At 45.8% G+C, this 25,831-nt stretch overlaps 1 protein-coding gene across 2 annotated transcripts in view; it reads right to left on the reverse strand.

Annotated features, from left to right (window-relative positions):
• DPH1 (diphthamide biosynthesis 1) overlaps positions 1-25,831 on the reverse strand; it is a 1,780,687-nt gene that overhangs the window by 1,282,933 nt on the left and 471,923 nt on the right. Inside the window, exon 4 of one of the 2 annotated variants that reach the window (XM_069615360.1) lies at positions 3,925-4,023. The exons of the other annotated variant lie outside the window; for it this stretch is intronic. Coding sequence (XP_069471461.1) covers positions 3,925-4,023 — 99 coding nt within the window. The remainder of the gene's footprint in view (positions 1-3,924; positions 4,024-25,831) is intronic. 2 annotated transcript variants of the gene reach the window in all.

Consider the following 25,831-nt stretch of genomic DNA (forward strand, 5'->3'; position numbering starts at 1 on the left):
AAAGCTACATTGATTGGCAGGCTTTGGCTGTCACTGAAGCATGATTCTTTTCATTACGACACTTGTAGGAAGACCCCTGAACGTTCACGCCAGGAAAAAATACAAACTGCTAGGTGGAAAAGGCCCATGACACAGTTTGCAAGGATAACAAATGTTTTATTCCTAAATAATAGGAGTGCACCAGCAGAGAGCTCTGCAGCCGCCGAACGTTCTGCCAAAATCTGCATGAACTGCACATTAAGAAGGTACATAGCGTCATCATTACATACTGTGGAAACCCGCACAGCTGGTTGGTTGGTGAGAGCCTATACATAGGCCGCCTGCTCCATAGGGGTTGCCAGGTCATTGGTCCCAGCCCGTTCTGTCCATCCTCCTCCACATGGGTGATGCTGCATCGGTCATGAGGTGGTGGCTAATTGGCAATTATGTACAAAGTAAAGAATACATCTCTATGTAGCAGTGCACCTGGTACGAGCAGACAGGCGCCCGAGGGGAAAAACGGAGGTCATTTTTACTCGCAGTATTCACTCGCTCCCAGACAGACCGGCACCTCTCCTAGTTCTTCCACCCTCACTCTGGGCTATCATTTTATCCCTGCCTGAACCCCACAGTACAAATCACGTGACCCAAAAGTGAAGGCAAGAAAGTCCTGCTTTCTGATCTTTCTTGATCGATCAGGGGTCTTACAGTTTTCTGATCAGTGTATGGGGTTGGCTGGAGCCTTGGAATTCAGGTGTCTTAAGGCTAGGGCCTTTGGGTGCTAAAATTTAGAGTTGAGACTCGTGGGGGTTTGAGGCCGGTGACCTTCTCGTGGGATTGTTTCGTACAAAGATACTCAGCCCTCCTCCTGTGGCCTTGTGGCCAAGAGCACGAAGACTGGCAACTTTTAAGACAAATAAAAGATCTCTGCGGCTCTGGCCTTTCTCATCAATGCCCGGGACACAACCTATTTCTTCCCTCACGCTCGCATCCGGCGATGATTGCTTCTGTTCCAAGTTTAGGCCTTATGTTTCGATATGGCGGCTAGTATCTAAGATGGCATTTGTCCCTGCATGTGCACTACATCTACAAAGAATGCAATAATGTAAGCATGTAAAGCGCTTTAAGCGCACCTCCATCCCCCTGGTCTCTTGCATTACATCTCAGGGTCTCTGCCTTATCCTAAACCACTTCGGGGGTGGGAAGGTCGTCTCTCCTTCCCAACATTCCCCCCTTTCTTTAATTCTACATTAACGAATTCCCCACTACGCCCATTGTTATTTGTTCCTAGGCAACGTTCCTCCTCCAACCTCTCACCTTTTAAGCAAGGTGGTGATCCCTCCTTTGGAACCCATGATCTATATTAGGTGCCACAAGCTTTGGCCAGATTGGGCATACTCCTCAGGAGTGCAAGTCATATATATATATATATATATATATACACACACACATCACCCATCATCTGCTAAGTCAACCCAATGCTCTGTATAATACTCAGGGTCAGGTGGGGGTGTAGTGATAGTGCTGGGGGGCATGGGCAGAGAGGGTGCAGGCGCTGCACTGTCACAACCATACGTGGTTTGTTTGGGTCATCTGTTTGGGCAGCACTGTCTTTTGTACCGCAAGGTGCACTTTATATCCCAATAGAAACCATCATCATGACACTGTTAGGTACTGCTTTGGTACAACATCGGAGTCCCAGCTGGCAAGTGCAGAAAAGCACCAACACAAACACTATCAGTAGTTTCACGATCGCCCCCATCCAGGAGGGTGCCCAGGAGAAAAGGTCATCAAACCAGTCATCCTTTTGTATGCCAGCTTCAGTTTGCAGGTGCGATCCGAGGATGTGCAGTGATCCTATGATTTGCACCAGGGAGCTATTCTCTGTATCTTTTGGGGGCAAAAATGTGCAGCAAGAATCACCAGTTTTGCGGCAAACCCCTCATTCCATTGCCGTGAGTAGTTCGAGAACATACATCTCGCCCTTGATTGCGCTGAGACCTTGTTCCGTGTCATTCCTCAGCTGTATAACAACTCAATACACAATTTGCAGACACTTGTTGTTTGCAGCCATCTGAACCCCAGGCATTAATAGTGATGCAAAAAAGGTTTCTTCTTTGCTGAACATTCTATATTCATTTGGTATTTCTTTGAGCAGTTCAGAGGAGTCTTGAGACAGGTAATTCGATCTTTTTCTGCACAATTTCTCTTCCTTTTCTTTTTCCGATAACGCAGAACATGGGGGGCTGCAACAGGCTTTTCTGGTAGGCCCCTCTACTGTTGGACCAGGGGTTGGGGCATGCAAGTTCTTCGATCCCACTGCTATGTGGTCTTCAGGGATCATGAGAAGTGCAGAGTGCAAGGTGGCCAGGGAGTAGTAACCCCTCCATGATGGTGGCAGGTGCAAGAATGCCTGCTGTCCACAACCCAGTAGTCCATTACTGCAACAGTGCCTTTTTTCAGGTCTGGAATGAACAAGGTTTTATGGCATCGTTGGTTGGCCCCTACGAAAACAGTTCCTTCGCTGTCAAAACAGTTTGTAAGTCTCTTGCTTTTGCACTTTCACTGGCTTTTCCATTGCTTTGATCCATGTCAATGTTGCGATATGTCCACTCCAAAACAGTGCACATGCTCTATTCCCTCAGGCTAATACTTAATCTCGGAACCCCACTAGCCCTCCTGCCTTGCCACTCAATGTTTCTTGCCACTTGCTCGCCATGAACTTTACTGCTTGTAATTTCAAGTATGGTTGCTGCAAACACTGGATGCTTTTGGGATTGCAGCTGATCAGGGTCCATAACTTCTATTCGTACACTCTGCGCCTGGAAGGTGCCTTGCAGCCTACACAGTGCCAGATAAAGTAGGCATTGAGCCTCTAAAATTGGTAATTACTGTCATAGTAAGACCGTGGGGGATCCTGACGCGTGCGATATCAACAAACACACATGGCAACTAGCACTCACCCTCCTCCATCCCACCAAGCTAATGTCTGCGTACCAACTATTTGAGAGTTCATTATGGTGCATGTCTTATATTGTATCAAAACCAAGTCCATGATACTCATCATACTTGGGCCTTTTAACTTCCCTTCTCCTATGTGCAACAACATTGTTATATACATGGTTAAAAAGGCTGGTGGACTCAAAGCGTGTACTGGTAAAAGCATTGGGCTCATTGGTACTAATGACAGTGTTACTTTCGACCTGGACATTGATATGGGGATCCATGGCCACAGTGTTATGTGTTAGAGAAAACAGGGACCAATTTAGGTCTGTACTCTTGGTGATATTTTCATAGTTAATAGAACTGTTAGTAGTAGCATCTGCATTTACACTCCCCCATTTATATACCCTCCCCATATTAAAGAACATCCCAGATAAATACCTAATCAAACATAGACATGACAAACAACCCAGCAATATAATGCATAGCACATGAATATGAAAAAGAGAATTTTGACAAGGTACCATATACGTTGCTTCTCTTATTACAGATCGACTGATGAGAGCCAGGTAGGTCCATTGCAAAAAATACCTGAACAAAATGAAAAAAGAGAAAGTTCGAACGAGAGAGAGAGAGAGAGAGAGAGAGGGGGAAATAGATGTAGATAGGAAGAAAGAGAAATAGTAAAGGGAATGGGAGAGTGCAACTGTAAGGCGTAGCAGCTTTGTGTAGGACACTGGAGGGGGTATTGGAGTATTTTTTCTCACACGTTTAAAAGGGGCATTTGGGCATAAGTCTTGGGGGGGTGGGACTTAGGGTGGTAGGGTTGTGGGAAACTTCATTGTGTTGATGCGTGCTCGGGACCATGGGGTGCTTTGCGAACATCAGACAAATGCACCCAATAACGTAGCTCCTTAACATTAACAGCAAGGGGAGTGCTGTATATTACTAGCAAAGGGCCGTTATATCTAGGCTCACTCCACCGGCGCACAACATTATTACCATAGATCTAATCCCTGGGAAGCAACTGCAGAGGGGATGACGTCGCTGGCGTGTCTCTGTTGTGGCACCGGTTGCTTCCTCAGTCCGGGGAGGTGCAATCTGTTGCGAGAAAAATGGTATGTCCTTTGTTATGGCGGGTAGATAGTTGTGAAACCCCTCCCCCAAAATGGATGCAGCCCTGTGAGCGTCTGACGCTTGCCTAACAGGAGAGAGAGGTGTGTGCATGCAGTGCCCAGTCACCACCTTGTGGGGTGATAAGTGGTGATCCTTGCAGGGCTGTGCGTGCAAACTGAATAACACAAGTGGCAAGCAGTGCACCCAATTTTTCTTTAATGTGGTGGACAGCTTCGACAGTTTGCTTTTCAATAGGCTGTTAACCTGTTCCATGATCCTGTTGGCCTGGGGATGGTAAATGGTGCACATCCGACGCTTGATGCGCAGTAATGCAGAAATCTGTTTAAAGAGTTAATTAAAGAAGTGCGTTTCGTTATCTGATCTGAGTACATCGCACACGCCCCATTGAGGAAAAATTTCCCGCACTTAAGATTTGGTGGTGCACTTAGCATACGGGTGTGCACCATGTCCCGCCTTCACCCATTGTGTGAAAGGGCACACAAGCACAATAAGGTAATGAGATCCAACTTTCACCCATATCCTCATAATCAATGCGCAGTTCAAGGAGCGGCCCATGAGGGCAGGGTAATAGCTCTCAATGTAAGCCCTGTGTAATACATTTGACAGGTATTGCAACGCATAGCCATTTCAGTTTTGATTTCCTGTAGGTTGGTGACAATGTGCTGTTTGGAAATGTGTGATGTTGTAACTGGTCAAATGCAACCAGTAATAGCTCATGTGGCATAACCGCATTCCCAGCTATCTCTTGCCTCCACAACAAATCGGTTGGGGTCTGTTTACAGCCCCTTTTCACCCAAAGCTCCTTCTCTTCTTGAGGTCCTTGTGCCTGTAACTCAATTCGCTGTGTGATTAGTAATGCATTATACAGTGTTGGCAGTTGCTCGGTCTTTAATGTCAACACAGGATACTCTGAGACCTGTGGCACTGGAAGATGAGCTGCGGTTCTTTCGCTGCTGCATCCACAGCAGCGTTACCGAGTGAGATCTCGTCTGTGTTGTTAGTATGGACCCAGCATTTGATGACTGCCACTACAGATGGTTGGGATAGTGCGTAAATAAGTTTGTCTAATAATGTGGCATGTTGAACTAGGGACCCATCAGCTTTCTTGAATCCTCTCCTCTTCCACTGTGCAAGATCTGCATTCTGAGTAAATGGTTACGTGGCACCCTTGGAAGCTTGTAGCGCCTCAATAAGGTTCAGCTGCTTGAGCCGGAAAATGCAGTGGTAATGTCTACTGTACCAGTGTTCATACTCTCCATCCACCAGACGAACAATGCTGAACCAGTGTGCCATAAACTAGTACCCTGATCAATCATGGCCGACCCGTCAACAAAAATGACCTCTCCCTGCCCCCCTTGAGCAGCTTATCGTAGGCCTTTGGAGTATCATCTTCCTCTTCCTCAAAATTCACACAGTCATGGTTGGCCAAGTGTTCATCGCTGAGTGGTCAGTGTGGATTTAGAATGCTCTAAAATGGCACAAACCGCATGCTTGACATACAACATTACGGAGCACCCCATAACAATAGTGGAGCTCTTCTCAATGGCAAACTCTGCAACAGCAAATGCCTGTGTCAGCACTGCAATCATCAGTTGTCCGTTGGAGTGGGAGAACAAATAGAACTCTTGTGTATAGTCTGGGGTTGCCAGCACTGATGAGGATGAAGTGACCTCCTTGAGGTCATTGAAATTGCTGAGCATGTCCTCTGTCCATACTATTTTGTTGCTACCTTTTTGTGCTTCCCTGAGGCCCTGTAAGAGAGGCCTTGTGTGTGTGTGTATGCTGCATAGTCAATTATCCAAGCCCTAGAGTAATTGCATAGCCCCAAGAACCTTTGCATTTCCTTCACTGTTTTGGGCTGCAGGGTGGTACACATCATCAGGGATTATATCGATGGACCCAAATAGAGTACCTCCTGGAGGCAGTACTGTAATTTAGCCTTATCAACCTTGCATCCCTTGCGGGCCAGTTGCTGTCGGAGCGTTAGAGTCTTTTCTGCATTGGTGTTCACCAACACTGCATTCTAGCAAATCATCAACATATTGAAAAATGGTTCTAGGGACCTGAATGCTGCCTAAATCAGTGTGCAGTATTCTGTTGAAAATGCTGGGAGACTTGCAGTATCCTTGAGGCAGTTTTGTGTGTTCAGAGCGCATCCCACCATGCATAAACGCAGTAAGGTATTGTGAGTCGGGGAGCAAAGGAACAGGAAAGAAGGTGTTCATAAGATGTACCACAGTAAAATGAGTCACCGGATGTTGCAAAGTATTGTCGCAGGGGTCGGAACCACTGGAAATTCTGGCTGTACAATGATATTAAGAGGGCACAATTCCTGAATCATTCTCCAGTGCCCCCCTTTTGCCTTTTTTATCAGGTATATAGATGTGTTGCTTGGGGAGGTAGATGGCACAATGATCCCCCGCTGTAGTAGGGCAACAATAGTGTCCCGTATCCCCTACTCTGCCTTCCTTCATAGAGGATACTGTTTCACCCTGGGCAACACAGCGCCTATTTTCAGTGTTATTCGAACTGGGGTCACTCCTTGTAAGAGTCCCATGTCATGAGCATTTGTTGTCCAGAGCCTCTCAGGTACCTGTTCTAAGTCTGTCCCAGTGAAGGGGGGCGGGGTTATGAGAGCCATCAGAGAACATTGTACCTTTAGATACTGCACCATAATGTCACAAGGAATAGAAATCGCTAGCACAATCTCGCCATCATCTAGTCAATCCTCAAACAAATCTGCATCAGTCACTTTTCTGAGACGCATGCTAGCGTCAATACACAACACTGTATGCCATTCGAACCCCTCCGTGTCGGTCCCAACTACAACGATTCTCTTAGCTGACACCACTAGACCCTGTAAATACAGTGATAATATTGTTCCTGCCACTAATTCAGGGGTTACCACAGGCAGTAGAATGAAGTCAGATGGCACTCGCCAACAGCCCTTACCTATTCGGGGCACCGTCTCGAGAAGCACTGTTATGCCAAACACACACATATCTGGATCCAAAAGAATACCGCAAACCACTGCCTCTCTTCCCTTTGCATGTATTATGATATTGGTCTTGTGGCACACATGCCCGTGGTGGCAAACACTATTCTTTGATCTGTAAAGGAGATGGTAATATTCAATTAGCTTAACAGGTCTCGCCCCAAAAAATTGCTCAGAATACAACAGGGGTGTACGTAACACTTTTCCTCTAATTTTGATTTCCACCTCTTTTGAGTAAGGAACTGTGGCGACAGCCCCAGAGAAGCCCTGCGTGCCAAGAGTTTCACCTGATAGTAGGAAGTTCCCCCATGGATGCATGATTTAGTGGCACCTGTGTCCTCGTCAGGGTGGACTGTCATGGACAGGACTGGGCATGCAAGAGCTCTCTGTGGGCTGTCATAGTCTGGGTATGTGTTGGTGCTAGGGAACATGAAAGGGTTATTGCCCACCACACTCACTCCCTGGTAGGGTACGACAGTGCCGTTCGGCACCACATAATTCGTTGGCAGGTTACTTCCGTGCATGGCGTTGTGCTGGGGCATCAGTGGTTATTTATGTCACTTGAGGATTTTGTACTTGCTCACCTGGGGGTCGTGGTGGCAGTTGATTGTAGGCCTGATGTATCTCATAGGGTATGGAGGTTGGCCTCAGGAGTTGTACCTGTGAGTAGGACTGGGGCGGTGGGCAATAGTTGCTATACGGGTTGCATACCACCCCCTGCCTGCTCCTACACTCTCTTGCAAAATGCCCCCACTTTCCACAGCTCCAGCATTGTAAGGGTCCTATACCTACTCCCCAAGGACCCATACCCCCGAACTCCCCCTCTTCCTCCTTGAAGCCCACCCCTCCCACGTTGCTGACTTCCTTGCTGTCACTCTGGGTAGGGGTACTGGGGTCCACCTCCCCCACTGTCCTTGTCGTCCTCCTGGCCAAAATGCTGCTATTCTCACATCTGGAGGTGCTGATATCTGCACTGCCACCTCCGTTTGCGCATTTGGTGGCACCACCTCTTCTACTGCTGTTTTAGCTAGCTTTTTCTGTACTAGTTTTGCTTCCTCAGCCTGCAGCCTTTGGTCAGTTTACTTTTCTCGCTCCTTTATTCTCTTACAATGGCTTATAATTATAGTTTGAATCTCGGCCCACCCTTTCGCCTCGATGCTCAATATTTTGTCGAGCGCATTCTGATTTTCCTTAGGAAAACCCCTTTTAATAACAAAATAAAAAAGAAGGAACTGACCGGTCCCACTGGCCCCTGTCTCTGCACGCCACGTCTACTGAACCTCAATGTATTGCGCTGGGTCTTCATCGTCCCCCATGGTATACTGCATAATCGACTGTGGGTCTGGAGTGTCTGGGTACGTTCGCTGCAGCACGTCCCATACCTATGCCCTGAAATTGTTAAAGGGCGAGCCATTGTATACATCATCGTCTAAATTTACTCTCGGGTACCCCGCTTTAACCCACATGTCTCCAGCCTGATCCCCCCCACAGCCAAGGGGAGCCCCCCTGTCTGCTTCTCAAAAGCATAAATCCACCTCCCAGCTCCGCCAGTAGGGGCCGGAGCAGCTTAATCAAGTTATTCTTATCTATTTTTGCCCAAGGCACATGGCGCATTCTCCCTAGGCCTTTATGCAACAACGGCATCTGAGTGTCGGTACTCCTCCCTTCCTTACGTCAAAAACGTCCCTTTTTCCTTGCTACTGACACCCAGCCAAACCTATTTCTTAACTGGTGTCCCCACAAGCTCTCCACACGGTGCGTGACCTACGGCCTCTACTGTGCATCCCCTTCATCGTCCTCAATCTCATCCACAGTATCCCATTCGTCTTCCCTTAACTCTCGAACCAGGTCCTTGTCAAACCTCACTGTCCCGTATCCTGTGCTTTCTGCTTGCCTGGCACCACCCCCCTCCTTCTAATCTGAACAAAATGTTTCCCGCCCTCCATTCATCCAACCCACTCACCTTCTTTCCTCCCCCTTCCTGCATTGCCCTCAGTCGGGCAACTCTACCCATGTAGCCTACAGTCCCTCTTGTAATTCTTTCTGAACCTTATTATTCTGAGGCAACATAGCACTCAGTGTTGATCTGTAGGGAGGCGGAGTAGTATCCGGAGTTGGCACATATGTTGGGTTTGTATATCCTGTGGCTGGGCGAGTGGTGAATGGATAAAGTCCTGTATGTGAGAGTGCAGCCTCATTTACCTGTGTTGTTGCGGACACTGCATCTAGGGCGACCCCTTCAGTGTTTTGTATCCCCCCTCCATCAGGGTCCTCCACATACTCCATCATCTTCAACACATCTAATATCTCCTTCCTCTTCTGAAGTCGTTTACCTTAAAATTTAGAAGCTAAGTACGTGCTCATGTGCTCCAATATCCCTCTATTCAGGGTGCCCTACTCTAGCCAGGAGCGGGGCATCATTCCCTGTGTCTCTACCAACCATCGTTTGTGATGCTTCTCTATCTGGTCTCTGTCCAGTGGTAATGCACTATACATGTACTCCAATGGCGTCCCCCCTCCCATTTTAGCTGTTTGCACACTCAAGCCCCCAACCTTTGCAATTATGCGCTGCAAACACTTTTGTCACCAAAGGTCGCTACTAGTCCACCGTCCCCACCTCCGGTCCCCACCTGTCAGCACTCCTGCCCCCCCTCCACACGCCCCACTCACACCCTATCACACTACACACTTTAAAAGCAAGCTATCAACACCAGCCCAACTATGGCCTGCACCTTTTTCCACACAATATATCATAATACAATAAAAATAACAATCTAAAATAACAAGCTAAAATAACTAAAACTACTTAAACCGAGCTCCTATTTTTTATCTCCTTATCACAAAACAAATGGCGCCATCATCTTCCCTTAGAACGGTCCCCACACACTCCCGTTATTCCTCTGTATAATCCTCTTAACTTATCAATAAAAATAATCATAAAAAACTGGATTTCGCCATGTGGCCTTACCACACTGCTTCACTCAGAGACCACACTCCCCCAAACACTAGACCTTACATTGTTATCCCTTGTAAGGGAGTACTTACGTCTGCGTGTTCACCCTAGCTCCTCTGCCAAAGGGTCCCAATAATGGCCTGCACTCTCCTAGGAGCCACGCCACGCTCCAAAGAGCAGGCAGGAATTCTGTGAAAATGGCTCCTGCACACCTCTGCAGGTTTTGCACTTGGGACGGGTCACGGAAGGTTGGCGAGGCCCCGTCAGAGAAGTGGCCTGGAAGCCTCTGTCAGCACGTGGTCACTGGGAGAATGTCAGGGTCACCAAATGTAGGAAAAAATGCAACCTGCTAGGGAGAAAGGCCCAAGACACAAGGATAACAAATGTTGTATTCCTAAATAATAGGTGTGCACCAGCAGAGAGCTCTGCTGCCATCAAACATTCTGCCAAAATCTGCATGAACAGCACATTAAGATGGTACATAGCGTCACCAGTGACATTACATAAAGTAGAAACCCACTCGGCTGGTTGGTGAGACCCTATAACATAGGCCGTCTGCTCCATAAGGGATGCCAGGTCCTTGGTCCCAGCCCCTTCTGTCCATCTTCTTCCACGTGGGTGATGCTGCATTTGTCATCGGTCATGAGGTGGTGGCTAATTGGCAATTATATACAAAGTAAACAATATATCTCTATCTATGTAGCAGTGCACCTGGTACGAGCAGACAGGGGCCTGAGGGGAAAAACCGAGGTCATTCTAACTCACAGTATTCACTCAATCCCAGTCAGGCCTGCATTTCTCCAAGGTCCTCCACCCTTTCCTTGGGCTATAATTGTATCCCTCCCTGCATCCTGCTGCACAAAACATGTGACCCAGAAGTGAAGGCAAGAAAGCCCTGCTTTCTGATCTTTCTTGATCGATCAGGGATCTAACAGTTTTATGATCAGCGGTTGAGGGCTGGCTGGTACCTTGTAATTCAGGGGTATTAAGGCTAGGGCCTTTGGGTGCTATAACTTAGAGTTGAGACCGGTGGGGGTTGGAGGCCTGTGCCCTCCTTCTTGTGGGATTGCATCATACAAAGATGCTCAGCCCTCCTCGTGTTGCCTTGCAGGGCACATTCTTCCCAGAGCGCAAAGTCTGGCAACTTTTAAGACAATTAAGGGTTTATGGATCTCTGCGGATCTGGCCTTTCTTATCAATGCCTGGGACACAACCTATTTCTTCCCTCATGTTTGCATCCTGCGATGCTTTCTGCTGTTCCACGTTTACGCCTTACCTTTCAATATGGCTGTTGGTGTCTAAGATGGCATTTGTCCCTGCATGTGCACTACATATACAAAGCATGCAATAATGCAAACGTGCAACACGCTTTAAGAGTGCCCCCTTGCCCCTGGACTCTTGCATTACATCTCACAGTCTTTGCCTTATCCTAAACTGCTTGAGGGTCTGGAAATGCCATCTCCCCTTCCCAACACACTCTTAAATAATGCCCCTCCTCAGGACTTCCTGTGCACGCTCTAGATGTCCAAGGAATACAGGAAACTGGACGCTGCAATAAATCGGTTTAATGCTGCATAGCCCGTTGAGGCAGATTAGAAATGAACACCAGTCAGGTACTTAACTTATTCAATCCTGGACCCAAAAGAAATGGGCAAACGCAGAGTGTCAATATCAGAAAGGTGCCCTCTTTAAAATGTGAGGGAATCAAAAACGGGTGATATCCTCTATGCTGACCCTATGTCATGCAGCAGGCCTTGTAATGACGTATGGCGTACCCAGGGCAGGGTACAAAATTGAGAGGAGCAGGGAGCTATGTAGCTCCTGCTTGGAGCTTAGAAGAGCCTGGTTAGCTTGATACCAACAGCTACCAGGAGCTACTTTTGGCTCCTCAGTCCAAGTGATGCATTACAAGCATGCATGTGTAACATTAACTATGAGTATTTGAGAATGCTAATAAAGAAGAATTGGAACACATTTTGTACACATTTAAATGTAATGATTCATACATAATTGACAAAAATGTGCACCTCATGTGGACGTTATATTCGCGGTTCTCTTGGTACTCGCTCCTGGTTCCCCAGCGGTAGTTCCTGCATGCTTGGTAATGAACAACACCTAGGAGCTGGTTTTACCTCCTGTTCACCGAATCTTAATTTCGAACCCTGAAGGGAGACTCCTCCATTGATATCAGTTTTGACAATTGGAGCAATTTCGAGTGCTCATGCAAGGCTTATTGTGTTTGAGATTCGGACCACTGGTCTTGTGGACTCTGTAACTGGCAGGAGTTGCAGAGTTTGAGGTCCCTCTTTCTTTTCACAAGCCATTTATGCAGCAGGGTTTGGTGGATTAGGGATCTCAAATCCCGACACTTACGCTCTCTGCGGCTCAGGAGGCATCCTTCAAGTCTGTAGATCTAGTTTGCATTGCATAAATTTGCCTATCGGTGCAATCTCACATGAGTGGAGGAATTTGGCATGCTAAATCGGTGTGAGGCAATCCTTGCCTCATCTGAGGGGAGCCATCCACTCCTTTCTTAATCTGTCACCTGGCTGTGGAGAATTTATTTCCTCCCATTAGCACGGCAGTACTCTGCATCCCATCCTTCCACCTTGGTGCTTAGCAACAAGGTTCCTGAGCAACGAATCTATGGAAACTCTATGTAATCCCATCATTATATAAAAGACATGTATCTCTCTAGGGGACATCACTACAAGAGCAAATAGCTAGTAAGGAGCTGTTTTGGCGATCTTTGGTGAGTGTCTGTTACCCCCTATGGAATGCCCGAGGCTTTGAGTCTAAGGTGGACACTTGTATATCCTATTTGGTCACTGCTGGAGCAGATTACACATTACGCGAGGCAATGTATCTAGCTCCAAAATGCAGTGCTTAAGCAGCACATTACATTTGTTCTGCACCTGTTCCTCCCAGTATAGGAACCTATGCCAGTTTACATTCCCATTTAGTGCAATCAGAAGAAATATGTCCCATTTTCCTTTGTCATTGGATTATGTGAGCGTCAGATGTCACTGGACCATTTTTTACATAGAAAAAACAGAATTCCCAAAGGAAGAGCCTGGCACATAGCTCTCAGGTGTCACTCTGCAAAACTCCTGTAACTCATGAGTTCTTTCTTGTTTATGGGTCTTTGGTGTCTTCTGTGGACCGTTGGGGTCCCGCACTGGACCTCGATTATACCATGGGTAATAGGTTTTAAGAGATGCCATTTCTGCCAGTCACAGTTTCCAGAATAAATTGCCATTGATTCCTTAACCCTTTGCATGTCACTGCTGTTTTAATAACATCTTTATCATGATGGACAGAGGCTCTGTTATTTTTCCTATTATATTGAATGGAGGAGTGAGATGTACAAACCCCTCTAGTCACAAGGGTATAATGACCCATACAATACAGCTACACTGTGGATTGTGGATTGTGGTTAGCATTATAAAAAACAGAACAATGTTCTTACCTACACTTTAATTTGAAGAGCGCTTGCAAGATTGCAAGACTGATTTGCACTTGCATTTTCCTTTACTTTGACAAGCTTGGCAAAACACTTTGCATAAATGAAAAGCTGTGAGCAGAATACACGAGGAGTTTGGAAATCGTAACTCACACAAGTGCCAAATGACAAGAGGTTCCAGAAGAAGAAGTGGTAACCAGAACTTCCACCGACTGGAAGGGACTGTATGCCATGTCAAATCAGGATCAACTTTATTTTGGCTAGGGATCACCATAAAACCAATATTAAATTACAGTGCACCAGGCATAATAATAATGACGTTTTGCATTTACATATCATATAGCATTGAAATCCTTAAAGGATTACAAAAAAAAGCATTGTGCATTCAAAGATACCTGAAGGCCAGTCTACATTGTCTAAATCACATTCTCTACAGAAAAGGTCTCATTACAAGTTTGGTGTCATCTCTGCAGTGAATCTGCCGAGATACCAGCAAACGGAATTACCGTTGCCGCCACTTGATCAAGCAGAATTACCGCAGGATTACCAGTGGTGGTAGGCAGTGTTAGTCTCCATTAATTGGAGTCCATAGGACTTAATGGGGAATTTGGTGGAATTACCACCAGCGATAATTGCGCCGATGTTGGCGGAAAGGTGACAGATTTACTTCCAGCTCTTAGCTTGAGGTGAGTCCTCCTCCTCTCCGCCAAACTCGTAGTTGGGCAGTGGGGTAATGCGGCGGGAACGGATTACTGCCCCAATTTTACCACACCGCCCAACTTGGAATGAGGCCGGTATGAAACAACAAAGTGCAACACATTCTCAAATATATAAACATTGAAGTGGCAGCCAGCTTTGCGTCATCTACAGCAAATTAAGCCTGGATTTAGCAAAAGGGAAGTATTCTTGACCCCAAATTAAATAATGCTCAGGTCCCACTGATGCTTGTAGGAGCACAAATGAGGGAACTGGTGTCTTCATGAATATGTTTGCCTCTCTATTGCCTGAAATTCCAAGAACCAGGTCATTAAAGGCTTTTTAAAGTTAAGATACAAATTAGTCAGATTGGAAAAACAGGATGTTAGACACAATTTACCAGCCTTAATATTTTCCAATCTGTTCAATACAATGGCCTACATGAACCGGAGAGGTTCTCGCACAGCATTCCTTGCCAACTAAAGAGTAAGTCCATATGTATCACCATAATAAAAGGGGCTTTGCAATGGAATAGTCCCCTATATCCTCCATTCCATGGAAACAGTGAAGTATGGAAATCCCACCAGCTGAAAAGAATTGCAGGTCTCGAAATATTTTCTTTTGTTGTGCAATTCCTGTAGTGCGCCTCCAGAGGACACAGAAGCAGAATGACAGTTCCCTTGGAAGTGTTTACAGAGACATTTCCGAGCAATGACTAGGGCACGTCACACCTAGTGTAAACTGTAGGAAACAGGAACAAAACATGGCAGATTCACTGTACTGGGGAGTGCCTACTCTGTCAAATTAATTTGTGAGAACGATGTTGCCTGGCAGTGAAGTTGAGTGGTTCTATGTGATAATTCCATATTAAAAGCTGCACACAAAAAAAGAGAGATTTTTTTCAACCGATTTGGTGCAGCCTTCAATAATTGAAAATATCAGTATTTTGGCGGTTAACCCCTCGTCCGCCAAACCCTCTTTAAAGTCGATCTCCCCCCCCGCCCTTCCTTTCCCGTGCTGGCAGGGATTTCCGTTAAATGGGGTGTTTCACCACCCAAACCCCTCTCCCTCGTCGTTCCCTCCATTTCCCAGAAAATACAGTGTCCCTCAAACCCCAAAAACACACACACAAACACACATGCACACTTACTCGCTCTTCTGCCCCAACGCAAACACTCCTCCTTGCCCCCACACAGACACAAAAACGCTGACACTCTTCCCACCTGTCCCCTCTCTTTCATTTTACAAACATTCTCCGAAGTACACACACTTACCTTAGGCATCCACTACTTCCATTTTCCTGCCCAGTGTATTGGAGGATAGGTCCATGAGACCCCCTCCCCGACATCCCCCACCCACGTGAGGTCGGTGGCTCGTCAGAGGCCCTCTGTCACCTGTCTCCATTTTGGGAGCGTCAGGACTCCATTTTAGATAATAGCGACCTAAACCCCAACGAGACAGCCTGCCTGCGGATGCTGCAGCTTGGCCCCCACTCACTGCGCACAGGGAGCCATGCCCTCCTCCGGTGCCTCCACTCCATGGCAGATCCGCTGAAGGCCCGTTCTCACGAGCAACCAGACACGAACAAGTATCAGAACAAACACTGTATCATTTTACTTCCGCAGTACATCACTGTCCCCAAAGTGACCTGACTCACGGTTCAAGTAAGGAAAATAACAAAAAACCATCCTAATAGAACGGGCCTCGACCCCGCATCTAACCCCTAACACGTAAAATATATGGTGTCAATACCCTCCTTGTAGGAACCCCTGTCGACTTTCCCCAAATTAAGTATCAACCACACATCAAAGCCTAACGATTCATAGGGTTGCTATGTTAATTATAAACACCCATGTTAGGGAAGGGATGAAAAAGTTCATAAGTTTTGGTAAAGTAAGTATGACCTCAGCCCGTGTAAAATACCGTGTGCCTAGAAGCCTCAATGAAAGAGCTTGATACAGCCCACTTGGTGCTAACCAACGACTGCTGTTAAGTACAAAGGAAGGCGGAAAAAGCATTACCGAGAATATGTGTGTGTCGTGCAATGGGACACGTTTAAATGCATGAACAAGAATGTAAATGTACTACCACCTTTGAACGTTTATTTTATGCTCCTGAGTACACCACCAAACCTAATGCTACCTCATGTGTTATCCAACTGCTACCGTGTGTGATTGCTAAAATGTAGTCTTCCAATGTTCAGTGATGTATGAAACACTGCCAAACTTTCATAGTCGTATATGAAATAGTACATGAATGTATAGACATTAGAAATGTGTAACCACTCTAATATTACTAACTTTATTAACCGTCTCCTCCTTCTGCATAGTGTGCAGCCCAGGCACAGAGAATTGCTCACACACACAAGGCCATCTCCCCCTCCTCCCGCCAAGGTCCGCCAGGACTAGCAGGTGCGCGGGCAGCACAGCCTCACCTCCCCTCATTCCGTTGGACCCGCTTCAAGTATTCACCTCCCCCATATCCGAGGCCGCCATGGTCGGCCAAGTGAAGAATTTACAACCTGGTCCTAAACCCCACCACCTCAAGGGGCCAAAGGTGCACCTTCACCGATCCAGTAATACTCCGGCTCACCCCAAGTTAATGGGCCTTGGAGAGCAGATATGCAACCCTGTACTAACATATCATAAAGTAATTCTTCATTACATCTAACAAGACCAGAATGGCCGGGCAGTTCACCTCATGCTCTTAGACCAAACACCCAAGTTTATGACACCCGGTCAACAGGTCAGAAGTAACAGTGCCCTGATGTATTGGTAAAGCTTCACATTGCATGTGTTTCTCCAGTATCCTATTATCCCTTAGAGTAACATATTGCAGGATTTGCAGGACAACTGGAATCGGCTAAACGGATGAGTGTTTGTGTGTGTGGCCACAAGGGCAGAATGTTAGGGCAACCATCTATCAACCACACTGACCGCGCCTGGCCTGGCAGCCCCACCCCGACGAGCCCAGCTGACCCACCCGCCCCACGTTGGCACCATGCTGATGTCCACCAATCCCGGAGCTGCTCATCACTGCTGCGCCTATAGTTAGTCAACGCCACCCAATCCCCAAGACTATGTGCCCCCTATAGTGTGTAAGACTCGTGACATGGTTTTGTAATAAATAAGACTGTTTTTGCTTTTGTCAGACAGAGCGCTCTCTGAGCTTGCAGGGTCCTTTGCATGCCCTATTTGACTAGATAAAAACCTTTTACTTTTACCCTCACTTGATCTTGGTCTCATTCCCTCCTGGGGTGTGTCCTTTACTGCCTCTCTTTGTGGGGAGGGTAATGTCTTTTGGGGACGCTTGCTTTCACCAGTCCGGCAATGCCTATCAGCCCCTGCGTGGACTTGCGTGCATCGAGGGGTATGACAGGTCACTTTAGAAAGCCCACTCAGTGCGGTCTCAGAGCAGTCTTTCTAAAGCAACCTTTTTTATTTTGTATTTAATTCAAAAGATGTTTTCACTTGGTACCAAGCTGAGTAGACTGCTGCTTGCATGCTTTGCACGCTTTGCACTGTAATAAAAGAGTTATGTAAATTTCAAAGTACTTTTCTAAAGTTTGTTTCTTTTAAAGTCAAATGTCATGGAGAGACTACCATCTAGTGGTTGGCGTAGAAAAATTCAGTTTGTTTACTAGGTGTTTTGTAAAAACAAATCCATATGGGCGGACCTGTATTATAACCCTTGTATGAGGTCTATGTACCTACCCAAAATGTTCCTCCGAGCAGATGCAATCTTCATTTTGATTTTCTGTGTGTGCCTATTGATGTTACATAGTAAAAATAATAAATCTCTCTATATAAATATATACAATGGAAATGTGTGGATATGTTTATGTGTCTGTTCGAAATGTTCAGCATACTCCCCAACATGCTACAACCTGAAATTTGGCATGTGGGTAGGTTCCATGGTGTAAAAAGTATAAAAGATAAACGGTCTGTAATGCTTACCCCTGCCATATGGCGCTTTGCGCCGTAATTCTGCCGTAGTTCTATGTAAACTTCGACAGTTCATTGTTCCTAAACTTTCTACACTATCAGCATTCTAGCTGACATTAGCAGCACTCACATTTGAAGTCATACAGGGAACACAAAATGGTCCGTTTGCAGGAATGCGGGTGACAGGAAATGGTGCATGTTTCCTCAATAGTGTCTGCAATGATGTTGTCTGTCACATCGTGGCAAATCTCTCAGGAGAATTACAGTAACTTAATTTCCCATGGAAGTTGATGAATGTATGCCATCTCAACAGTACAAAGCTCACATGCTTCAGCCCTACACGTACAGCAGTTATGTTGAGTTCGACTTCTGTAGTAGTTGAGAAAAAACAGTACTTCCAGGGGAAGAAGGCTGCTATCCACTGATTGGATCCTAATACCGCCCCCTGCGTGTTACATCAAGACGTCTCCAAAAGTCAGGGCTCACCTGGAAATTCGGACTAGATGTTCTCGCTGGGGTTATTGATCCAGACTTTAGAGGAGACATAAATGTTCTGCTACTGAATCACAGGAAAAAGACTTTTAAACTCCAACCGGGGGGCCAAATAGCGCAAGGAATGCTTGAAAGAGCCATGATTCATGTACCTAAAGAAAAAACTGAGAAAGAGGAGACTGAACGTGGTGACCTGGGCTTTGGAGAAGCAGACGAAAGGTCTATTCCATCTGTATCCCCTAGACCTAGCGAAGAAGAACCCAACACCCTCCATGAATTGGCCTTTGTCCAGAGGAACGCTTCTTACATGTATTACCTGAATCTGAAGGAAGAGGAAAAGGAGGCCCATTCTTTTTCTTGAAACAGGGACTCTTATATAGAGGAGAAACAACAGGGGAGGGGACAATAAAAACTCAGCTAGTAGTTCCCCAAAGCCATCAACAAGTAGCGCTTGAGATAGACCACGCACTCTTAACAGGGGGCCATTTGAGTCAAACAAAAACACAAGCCCACATAAGTAACACGTTTTATTGGTTAGAGACACATGCAGATATTCAATCTTTTGTACAAGCATGTGACACTTGCCCATTATTGAGATTTCATTTTCTAGGATGGGAATGGACATTATTGGTCCTCTTGAAACCTCTAAATTGGGTAACAGGTGTGTGTTGGTGATACTAAACTATGCAATGAGATACCCTAAGGCCTTCCCTTTAAGAACAAACACCACGCAGCAAATATTAAAACACTTGCTCCCTTTTTTTCTCAGGTAGGATTTCCACAAGAAATATTGACCGATCAGGGTACCAATTTCATGAGTAAACTCATGGGGAAGGTAAGAGTTATTACATATTACCACACTCTGGACCTCTGTGTATCATCCTCAAACAGACGACCTGGAAGAATGATTTAATAAAACTCTTAAGACCATTGTGAGTAAACTGGTAGATGAAGACGGGAAGAATTGGGACAGATGGTTCCCTGGGCCCTCTTTGCATTTAGAAAAACACCCCAAGCCTCTACCGAATTTTCACTTTTTGAATTATTATATGGGTGCGAACCATGTGACGTCTTAAACATGCTTTGGGAAACCTGAGAAGAGAAGGAAGAGGCCTCAATACCACTTTCCCAAACAGCCACAAGACTCAAAGAACATGTGACGTCTGTTGGGACTCTGGTACAAACACACATGGAAATGGCCCAACATCAGCATAAACGTTCTTATGATAAAAAAAGGTGGGTTTAAGATTTTTTTCCATCTGCCACAAAGTCTTGGTACTGTTGCCGACCTCAGACAATAAACGAGTTTTGAAATGGCATGGGCCATATGAGGTGGTGGAGCAGACAGTTCCTTGTAACTATCACATTTCTCTGACCTGTTGTCGCCAAAAGACAATACATTTACCATGTAAATTTCCTGAAAGAATGGAAAGAGAATCCTTCAGAGTCCAATGACACTATATCGTCTTGTTTAGCACCAAAAGAAAAATAAATACCCTTGATCCCCCCTGAACTCACGAATAACCAATGTGGAAGTGCACCAGACCTACGGTGAGCTACTGCTAAAACCCTGTTCAGCCCATTTGGCAATCAGATTTTATTTACAGGATAAACTTCCTGGTTTCTCAAGTTTGGAAAATATGAACATTTTCCCCTTGTGGAGTCCCATCAGCTTGGCTGGCTGGCAGACCATGATTTGTACCTCCAGGTCCGCTAGCTACTTATGCATACCTTGCAGATCCTTTCTCCTTTGAACAATCTAAGGGCAAAGGTTTTGAAACAGCAGAACTTTTTTGCCCTTCAGCCGTAGCTTCTCCTTCAGTGTATTGTCCACTTTCAAAATGTTTCTCTTGTACCGGTATCTTTTAGGACTACCATAATGGTCCATTCTAGCATTTCTACTCTTTTTCTGGTTAAGAGTCTCTGTAATTTGCTGATCATCCACAGTCTTGTACAGGTTAACAGGTTCTCCATGTAGTCTCTGGAATAGATTCCTTCTTTCATCCTCAGGATCCTAAGTATATGGGGGTTTGCCAACCAACTCAAGTGTTATGATGTCCCCTTCTTGTTGCAGCCTGTATGAGTGTATACCGACTCTAAATCTCCCTTGTTCAGATTCCAATTTGCTGCACCAGGACCCCATCTTCTTGTTGCCCTCCGTTTATCTTCACCTCAGCTGCAGCATTCTCGTACCAATCACCTTCATTTTACCCCAAAGCTCTGTTATCTTCGTCCCCACGATGTCTGATTTCTTTCTAGCAACACCTTCGGATTATGCAAATACTTTCTCTTTTTAGTTGTCTCACCAACTGCTGGTGTCTTGTGTTCTAGGACAGTGTTGCAAGGGTTGAAAACCATGTTTGGCTGGTGGCCCAGACTTCCTCTTTTTCAAAGTCTACCTGCATTAAGTACGGGGTCCTATCCATCAAACGGTTCCCTTTATCAGGATGTACTCCATCTGGGGATACTATTCAGCACTAATCCCTCTTACAAGCACAGCCCATAAAGCCCTTACATTTTTCAGGAAACTGTCCGCAAGCTCCCATTATGCACAGAGCCAACATTGCAGACTGGCAGCCTCCCTCACTCCTGCACAGCTCCGCTCTGCACATCAGCCTTCACTCCTGGTACAGCAGAGGCACTCTGGCCCCGCTGCTCTTCTCCCCTTCTTGCTTCTGTATTCTCTGCCACCACCCTGCCACAGTTACTGCTTGCAGTCAGGCATTGTGTTGTATGTACTGCATTCTGCATGCCATGTTGGATGTGCATGAGGCAATCCAATGAAAGGGATGATGCAGGTCCTTTTCCGGCTTCCAGCATCATTACAGGTGAGCAACTGATACACAAGACCTTGCTGACAGGTGCTATGTGAATTCCACTCACTCCAGCAACGGCATAGCATGGACTGTGGAAGTGATACACCCACAGAGTTCCATGGTAATTGTTTTGAAATGTTCAATACAGGTTTCTTTTTGCACTCCACAATCCGGGGGTTGCCTATATGGCTAACCTGTCGGTACCAATCACAAACAGAGATGTTCATACCAACACACAGGTAACAGGTATGTCTGACCTGCATCCATCAACACGAAAGGTTCCTGCATCTGCCTTCCCGCTACCCAACTAATACACCCTGACCTCCATTCTTACAGAGCCAGGCGCCGTGGGGCCAACATTATTGGCAGAAGGGCACTATATAAGACCACTCAATATTACATTACACCAGTATAGCCATTGAGACAACTTTGAAGTACAACCATTAGATCCTCCCAAGCTACAGTTGTTTGTGACCATTGTATGATAAGCCGATCTTGTAGCAGTTTTGTATGTATTCTGGCATTGGGTCACTGGTGTAAACGTAAAGCCATCATGCCTAATATTTTCATCACTTTCCTCGCTGTCAGAGACAGATGTCTGATAAAAGGGTGCAATGTCCACAAAACGTTGCGTCCTCTCCTGTCAAGAGAACACCTTGCCCATCCCGGAATCTATCTGGGCTCCTAGACATGTTCTGACTTGGCATCTGGTGAGATTTCTGTACATTCAAGATTAATCCTATATAATCAGTTGGGTGTACTGTACAGTTTTATAAATGGTTCCATTTACTGTGTTACACTTGACCAATAAAGTCATTGAATAGGCTATTCCAATATGACATGCCACAAAGGTGATACCTTCTTCCAATAAGGCTCTGTAATTCGCCCTCCCTGTTAGGCGGAGCATCTGATGTGGTGGCTGGAGTGGTAAACATTCTCTTTGCTGTGGTTAACCTTTATGGAATCAGGGGCTGGCTGCCCTCTGGCAATGGGATCTTGTGGTGTTGGCTTATAGTTTCTCAATCCGTGAGTGAACAGAAGGTGAAGAAGCTGGGCGGAATCTAGTTTTCTTGAGCAGTGTCCTCACCCACGCCATCAAAGGAAGAGATTGCATTTTTATTTGTATTGGTAGGATGTTTACGGTCTCCACCAAAAAAGTCAATATTGTCTACCTCATCCCTCAATTAAGTATCTGGCAACCATTGGAATTAATGCATGGTAAATGGATTGGCCATGATTGAGAGAGGAAGACAGCACTGATTCCTGTATCATTCTTCTTAACATGAATGACAACAAATGGCTGATGTTGATGCAGGAAATGCTAGTATGCTATTCTGTGGAATGCTGGAACCATGGAGTCCGAATGAATGTTTAAAGTGCATGTCAGCAAGACTGCAGATGCCGAGGAGTGGATGTGGCATTGGGTGTGCCTTATACTTACCTGTACCCTGAAACTGAACCTATTTGGAAGAATCATAGAGAAAGGCGCATTTCTCTGCACTCAGAACAACAAGTATTTTTCCTATTGCAAGGTGGAAGTATAACCCTGACTGAACCTGGCCCCTGTCAGGAACCTGAGGGCATCCTCACATCTTTCCCCCATGTATCCTACTCTCGGGTGGCCAGGGAAAGTCCATCGCTCTTGGATCCTGACACTGGGGGTGGATATGCAAGGAGGACCACCGGGGTGGAGGAGAATGGGGAGTGGGGATGAGGCTCCTTTAGGTGAGACATGGTATCCCCCCATTTCCCTTTCACAATGTCTTCCGTCCCGCAAGCCTTTATAGGCTACTGTCAATCCTTTCCCCAAGAAACATGAGTTTGGTACTGTGTGAGGAAAATACCAACTAGAGAAAACACCCTCACTTTGTTTACACACACACACATACAAACATCAGTTTTGTACTGGGACGGGGAGGAGGCCAGTAAAAGTAATGCAGGACTCCCAATTCAACAGTGAGTGGTCTACTCCTTTTTGGACCAATCAACCTGGTGGAAACTTTAAAAGCAGGAATTATAGTGAAAATGGAGCCGGCTGTGGAAGTAGGTCTATGGACTGCTCAGTGAGAGAAGACCTCTCCTGCAGGGGAACGTGGCAATCTGAGCGCTCGAGAACCCTTGGAGGGTGTAAAGTGTATAAAGTGGGAAGCGAAGCTGAAGGAAGCTAGAGGTTGGTGGCGGACCACGGAAAGGGAACCAGCGTGACCAGCCGAAGCTGGCGTATGGGTCCGGGCTGTGAAAGAAGCATTGCTGGGTGAGCAAAGCCACAAAGAGCTGCTGGGAGACCGAGTGAGGAGCTGCAGAAAAGAGAGAGAGAGCTTGTGGCGGCAGTGGACCTCGCTGGAATGCCGTAAGCTCCGACCAGTGAGTCAACTAGGGGGACACCGAGATGTCAGACGAACACACAAAGCTAGTATTGAATACCGATCTGAATGAAAGCATGTATTTTCTTGGATACCGATCCCATTGAAAATGAGAATAAGCAATTTTGAATACCGATCTGGTTGTAGTAAGTTGCTCGCACAAGGAACTGTGCGATTTGAGAAATCAAGCAATGGTGAGTAAACATTGGCAAGCGCCATGTGAAGCATTGGTGAACAAGCATTGGCAAGAGCCATGAGAATATAAGGAACTGCATGATATGAGAAAACAAGCATTGGAAAGAGCCAGGAGAATATATGAAAGTGCAAAAAGTGCATAGTGGCAAACCAACCCACGATACAACACAAGAGGATGTGACATAAGTATGAATCAAGCACCACTGCCAAGCTGAAGCAGTAGCAACATGTTTGTGAAAAGAAAGCCAGTAAGGTGTGTCGGTTGAATGACCTGTAGTGGGTGAACCTTGTGGTCCGACAACTGCACCTAGAACGGGCGCAACCTGCTATGAAAAATCCAATGAAAGCACCCATAAAGAAGCTCATCTTTGAATAGCAAGGAACTCTTGTGTGATCTGAAATCAAATAATTGAACTTTATATATGAATTGGTGAAAGGTAACCAAATCAGAGGAGCTGGAAAGTGGCCCTAGGAATCGTGTTGTTTTTGGAAAGCTGAAAAACTTCAACTCTTGGGGAAGGGAACCCCCGATGCATTACGAACTATGTTGAACTTGGGGAAGGGAAACCTGTTTACCAGCCAAGAGCTAGAAGAAGCTCTGAACTTTTATTTGAACACTCCTTATTTTGATGGTGACATGCCTACACATCGTATGTGTTTAGATGTGAGGGCTAGTATAGGTTTTGGACACAGCCAGACATTTGCTTTGAACTTCCTGACACAGACTATCCTTAGTTTCCTTTAGGTAGGGAAATCCCACCTTCGCATAGGGCAAGGTAGGCCTTTTTCTACCCTGCCTTTTTAGTTATAGCCCAAACCTTAATATGTTGTCTGTATCTGCTTTGTGATGCCTTCACACCCCTTACTCCAGAACCTTGTGATGGTCTTCCAGAAACCTCACACAGTATCTGTGAGCAAGGGTGGAGTAGGAAGCAAGTGTACTCTTGCAACAGCCTTGCATATGTCAAGTGATGACACACTCTTAAGTAAATATCAACATTGTCTCTAATCCACCAACATCAGCAGTACTAGATTTCCTCGGAGGTCCGAGTCGTATTGTTAAATATAGTGTTCACAGCACACTTACAACCACCAGATATTGTGTTAATGTGAGTAAGATGGCTCAGTGAGCTAAGCACTCGCCGCCGAGATCCATTAGCGATCTGCGGTCGCAGGTTTGAAGCCCGACTGGCCTGTCACAGCCCTTCAGCCTTCTGAGGTTTATACATTGAGACCCATTATTTTGGGTAATTACACCACTCCATATAGCACTTGGAAACCAGATGAACCCTGCACGCAGCACTATATTAAAACATAATAGTTTCAAAATCTGATTTCAACTAGCAATACTTTTACATCTCAGTCTTACACGGGGTCCTACGCAAATGCATTTAAATTTAAAATGATATATGTTGTTCTTATTGTACACACACCGCTATTCTGTACTTTTATTTTATGAATAACAATAACTTATTCTCACATGAAGCATGATTATCTGTACATCACAAAGTGCTCAATGCCTACCATGGTCTAAAGAACGTTATAAAAAGTGCATACTAAGCTTTCACCCCATAGAGATCCTGCTTCTTAATAATATAATGTGGCCCGTTGCTGTAAAAACAACTCCTTCTTGCTGTCCCTACAGTATAGGATTTCAAATACTCATATCTCAAAGTTTGAGGTACGCCCTAAAAATGGAACGTGCTCTGTGCTCCCCGTGTGTTCCTCTGCCCGCCACGGTCTACGTATTACCCAGGATGCAATGCAGATACTTCCTCTGAATTAAAAATGGAGCAGCTGTTATTTCATTGGCTCTACCGAGACCTGCCCCCGCCCACTTGCAATATAGCCCCCC

The sequence above is a fragment of the Ambystoma mexicanum genome, chromosome 9, assembly GCF_040938575.1.
Source record: "Ambystoma mexicanum isolate Mex_15411 chromosome 9, UKY_AmexF1_1, whole genome shotgun sequence".
Taxonomy (NCBI): Eukaryota; Metazoa; Chordata; class Amphibia; order Caudata; family Ambystomatidae; genus Ambystoma; species Ambystoma mexicanum.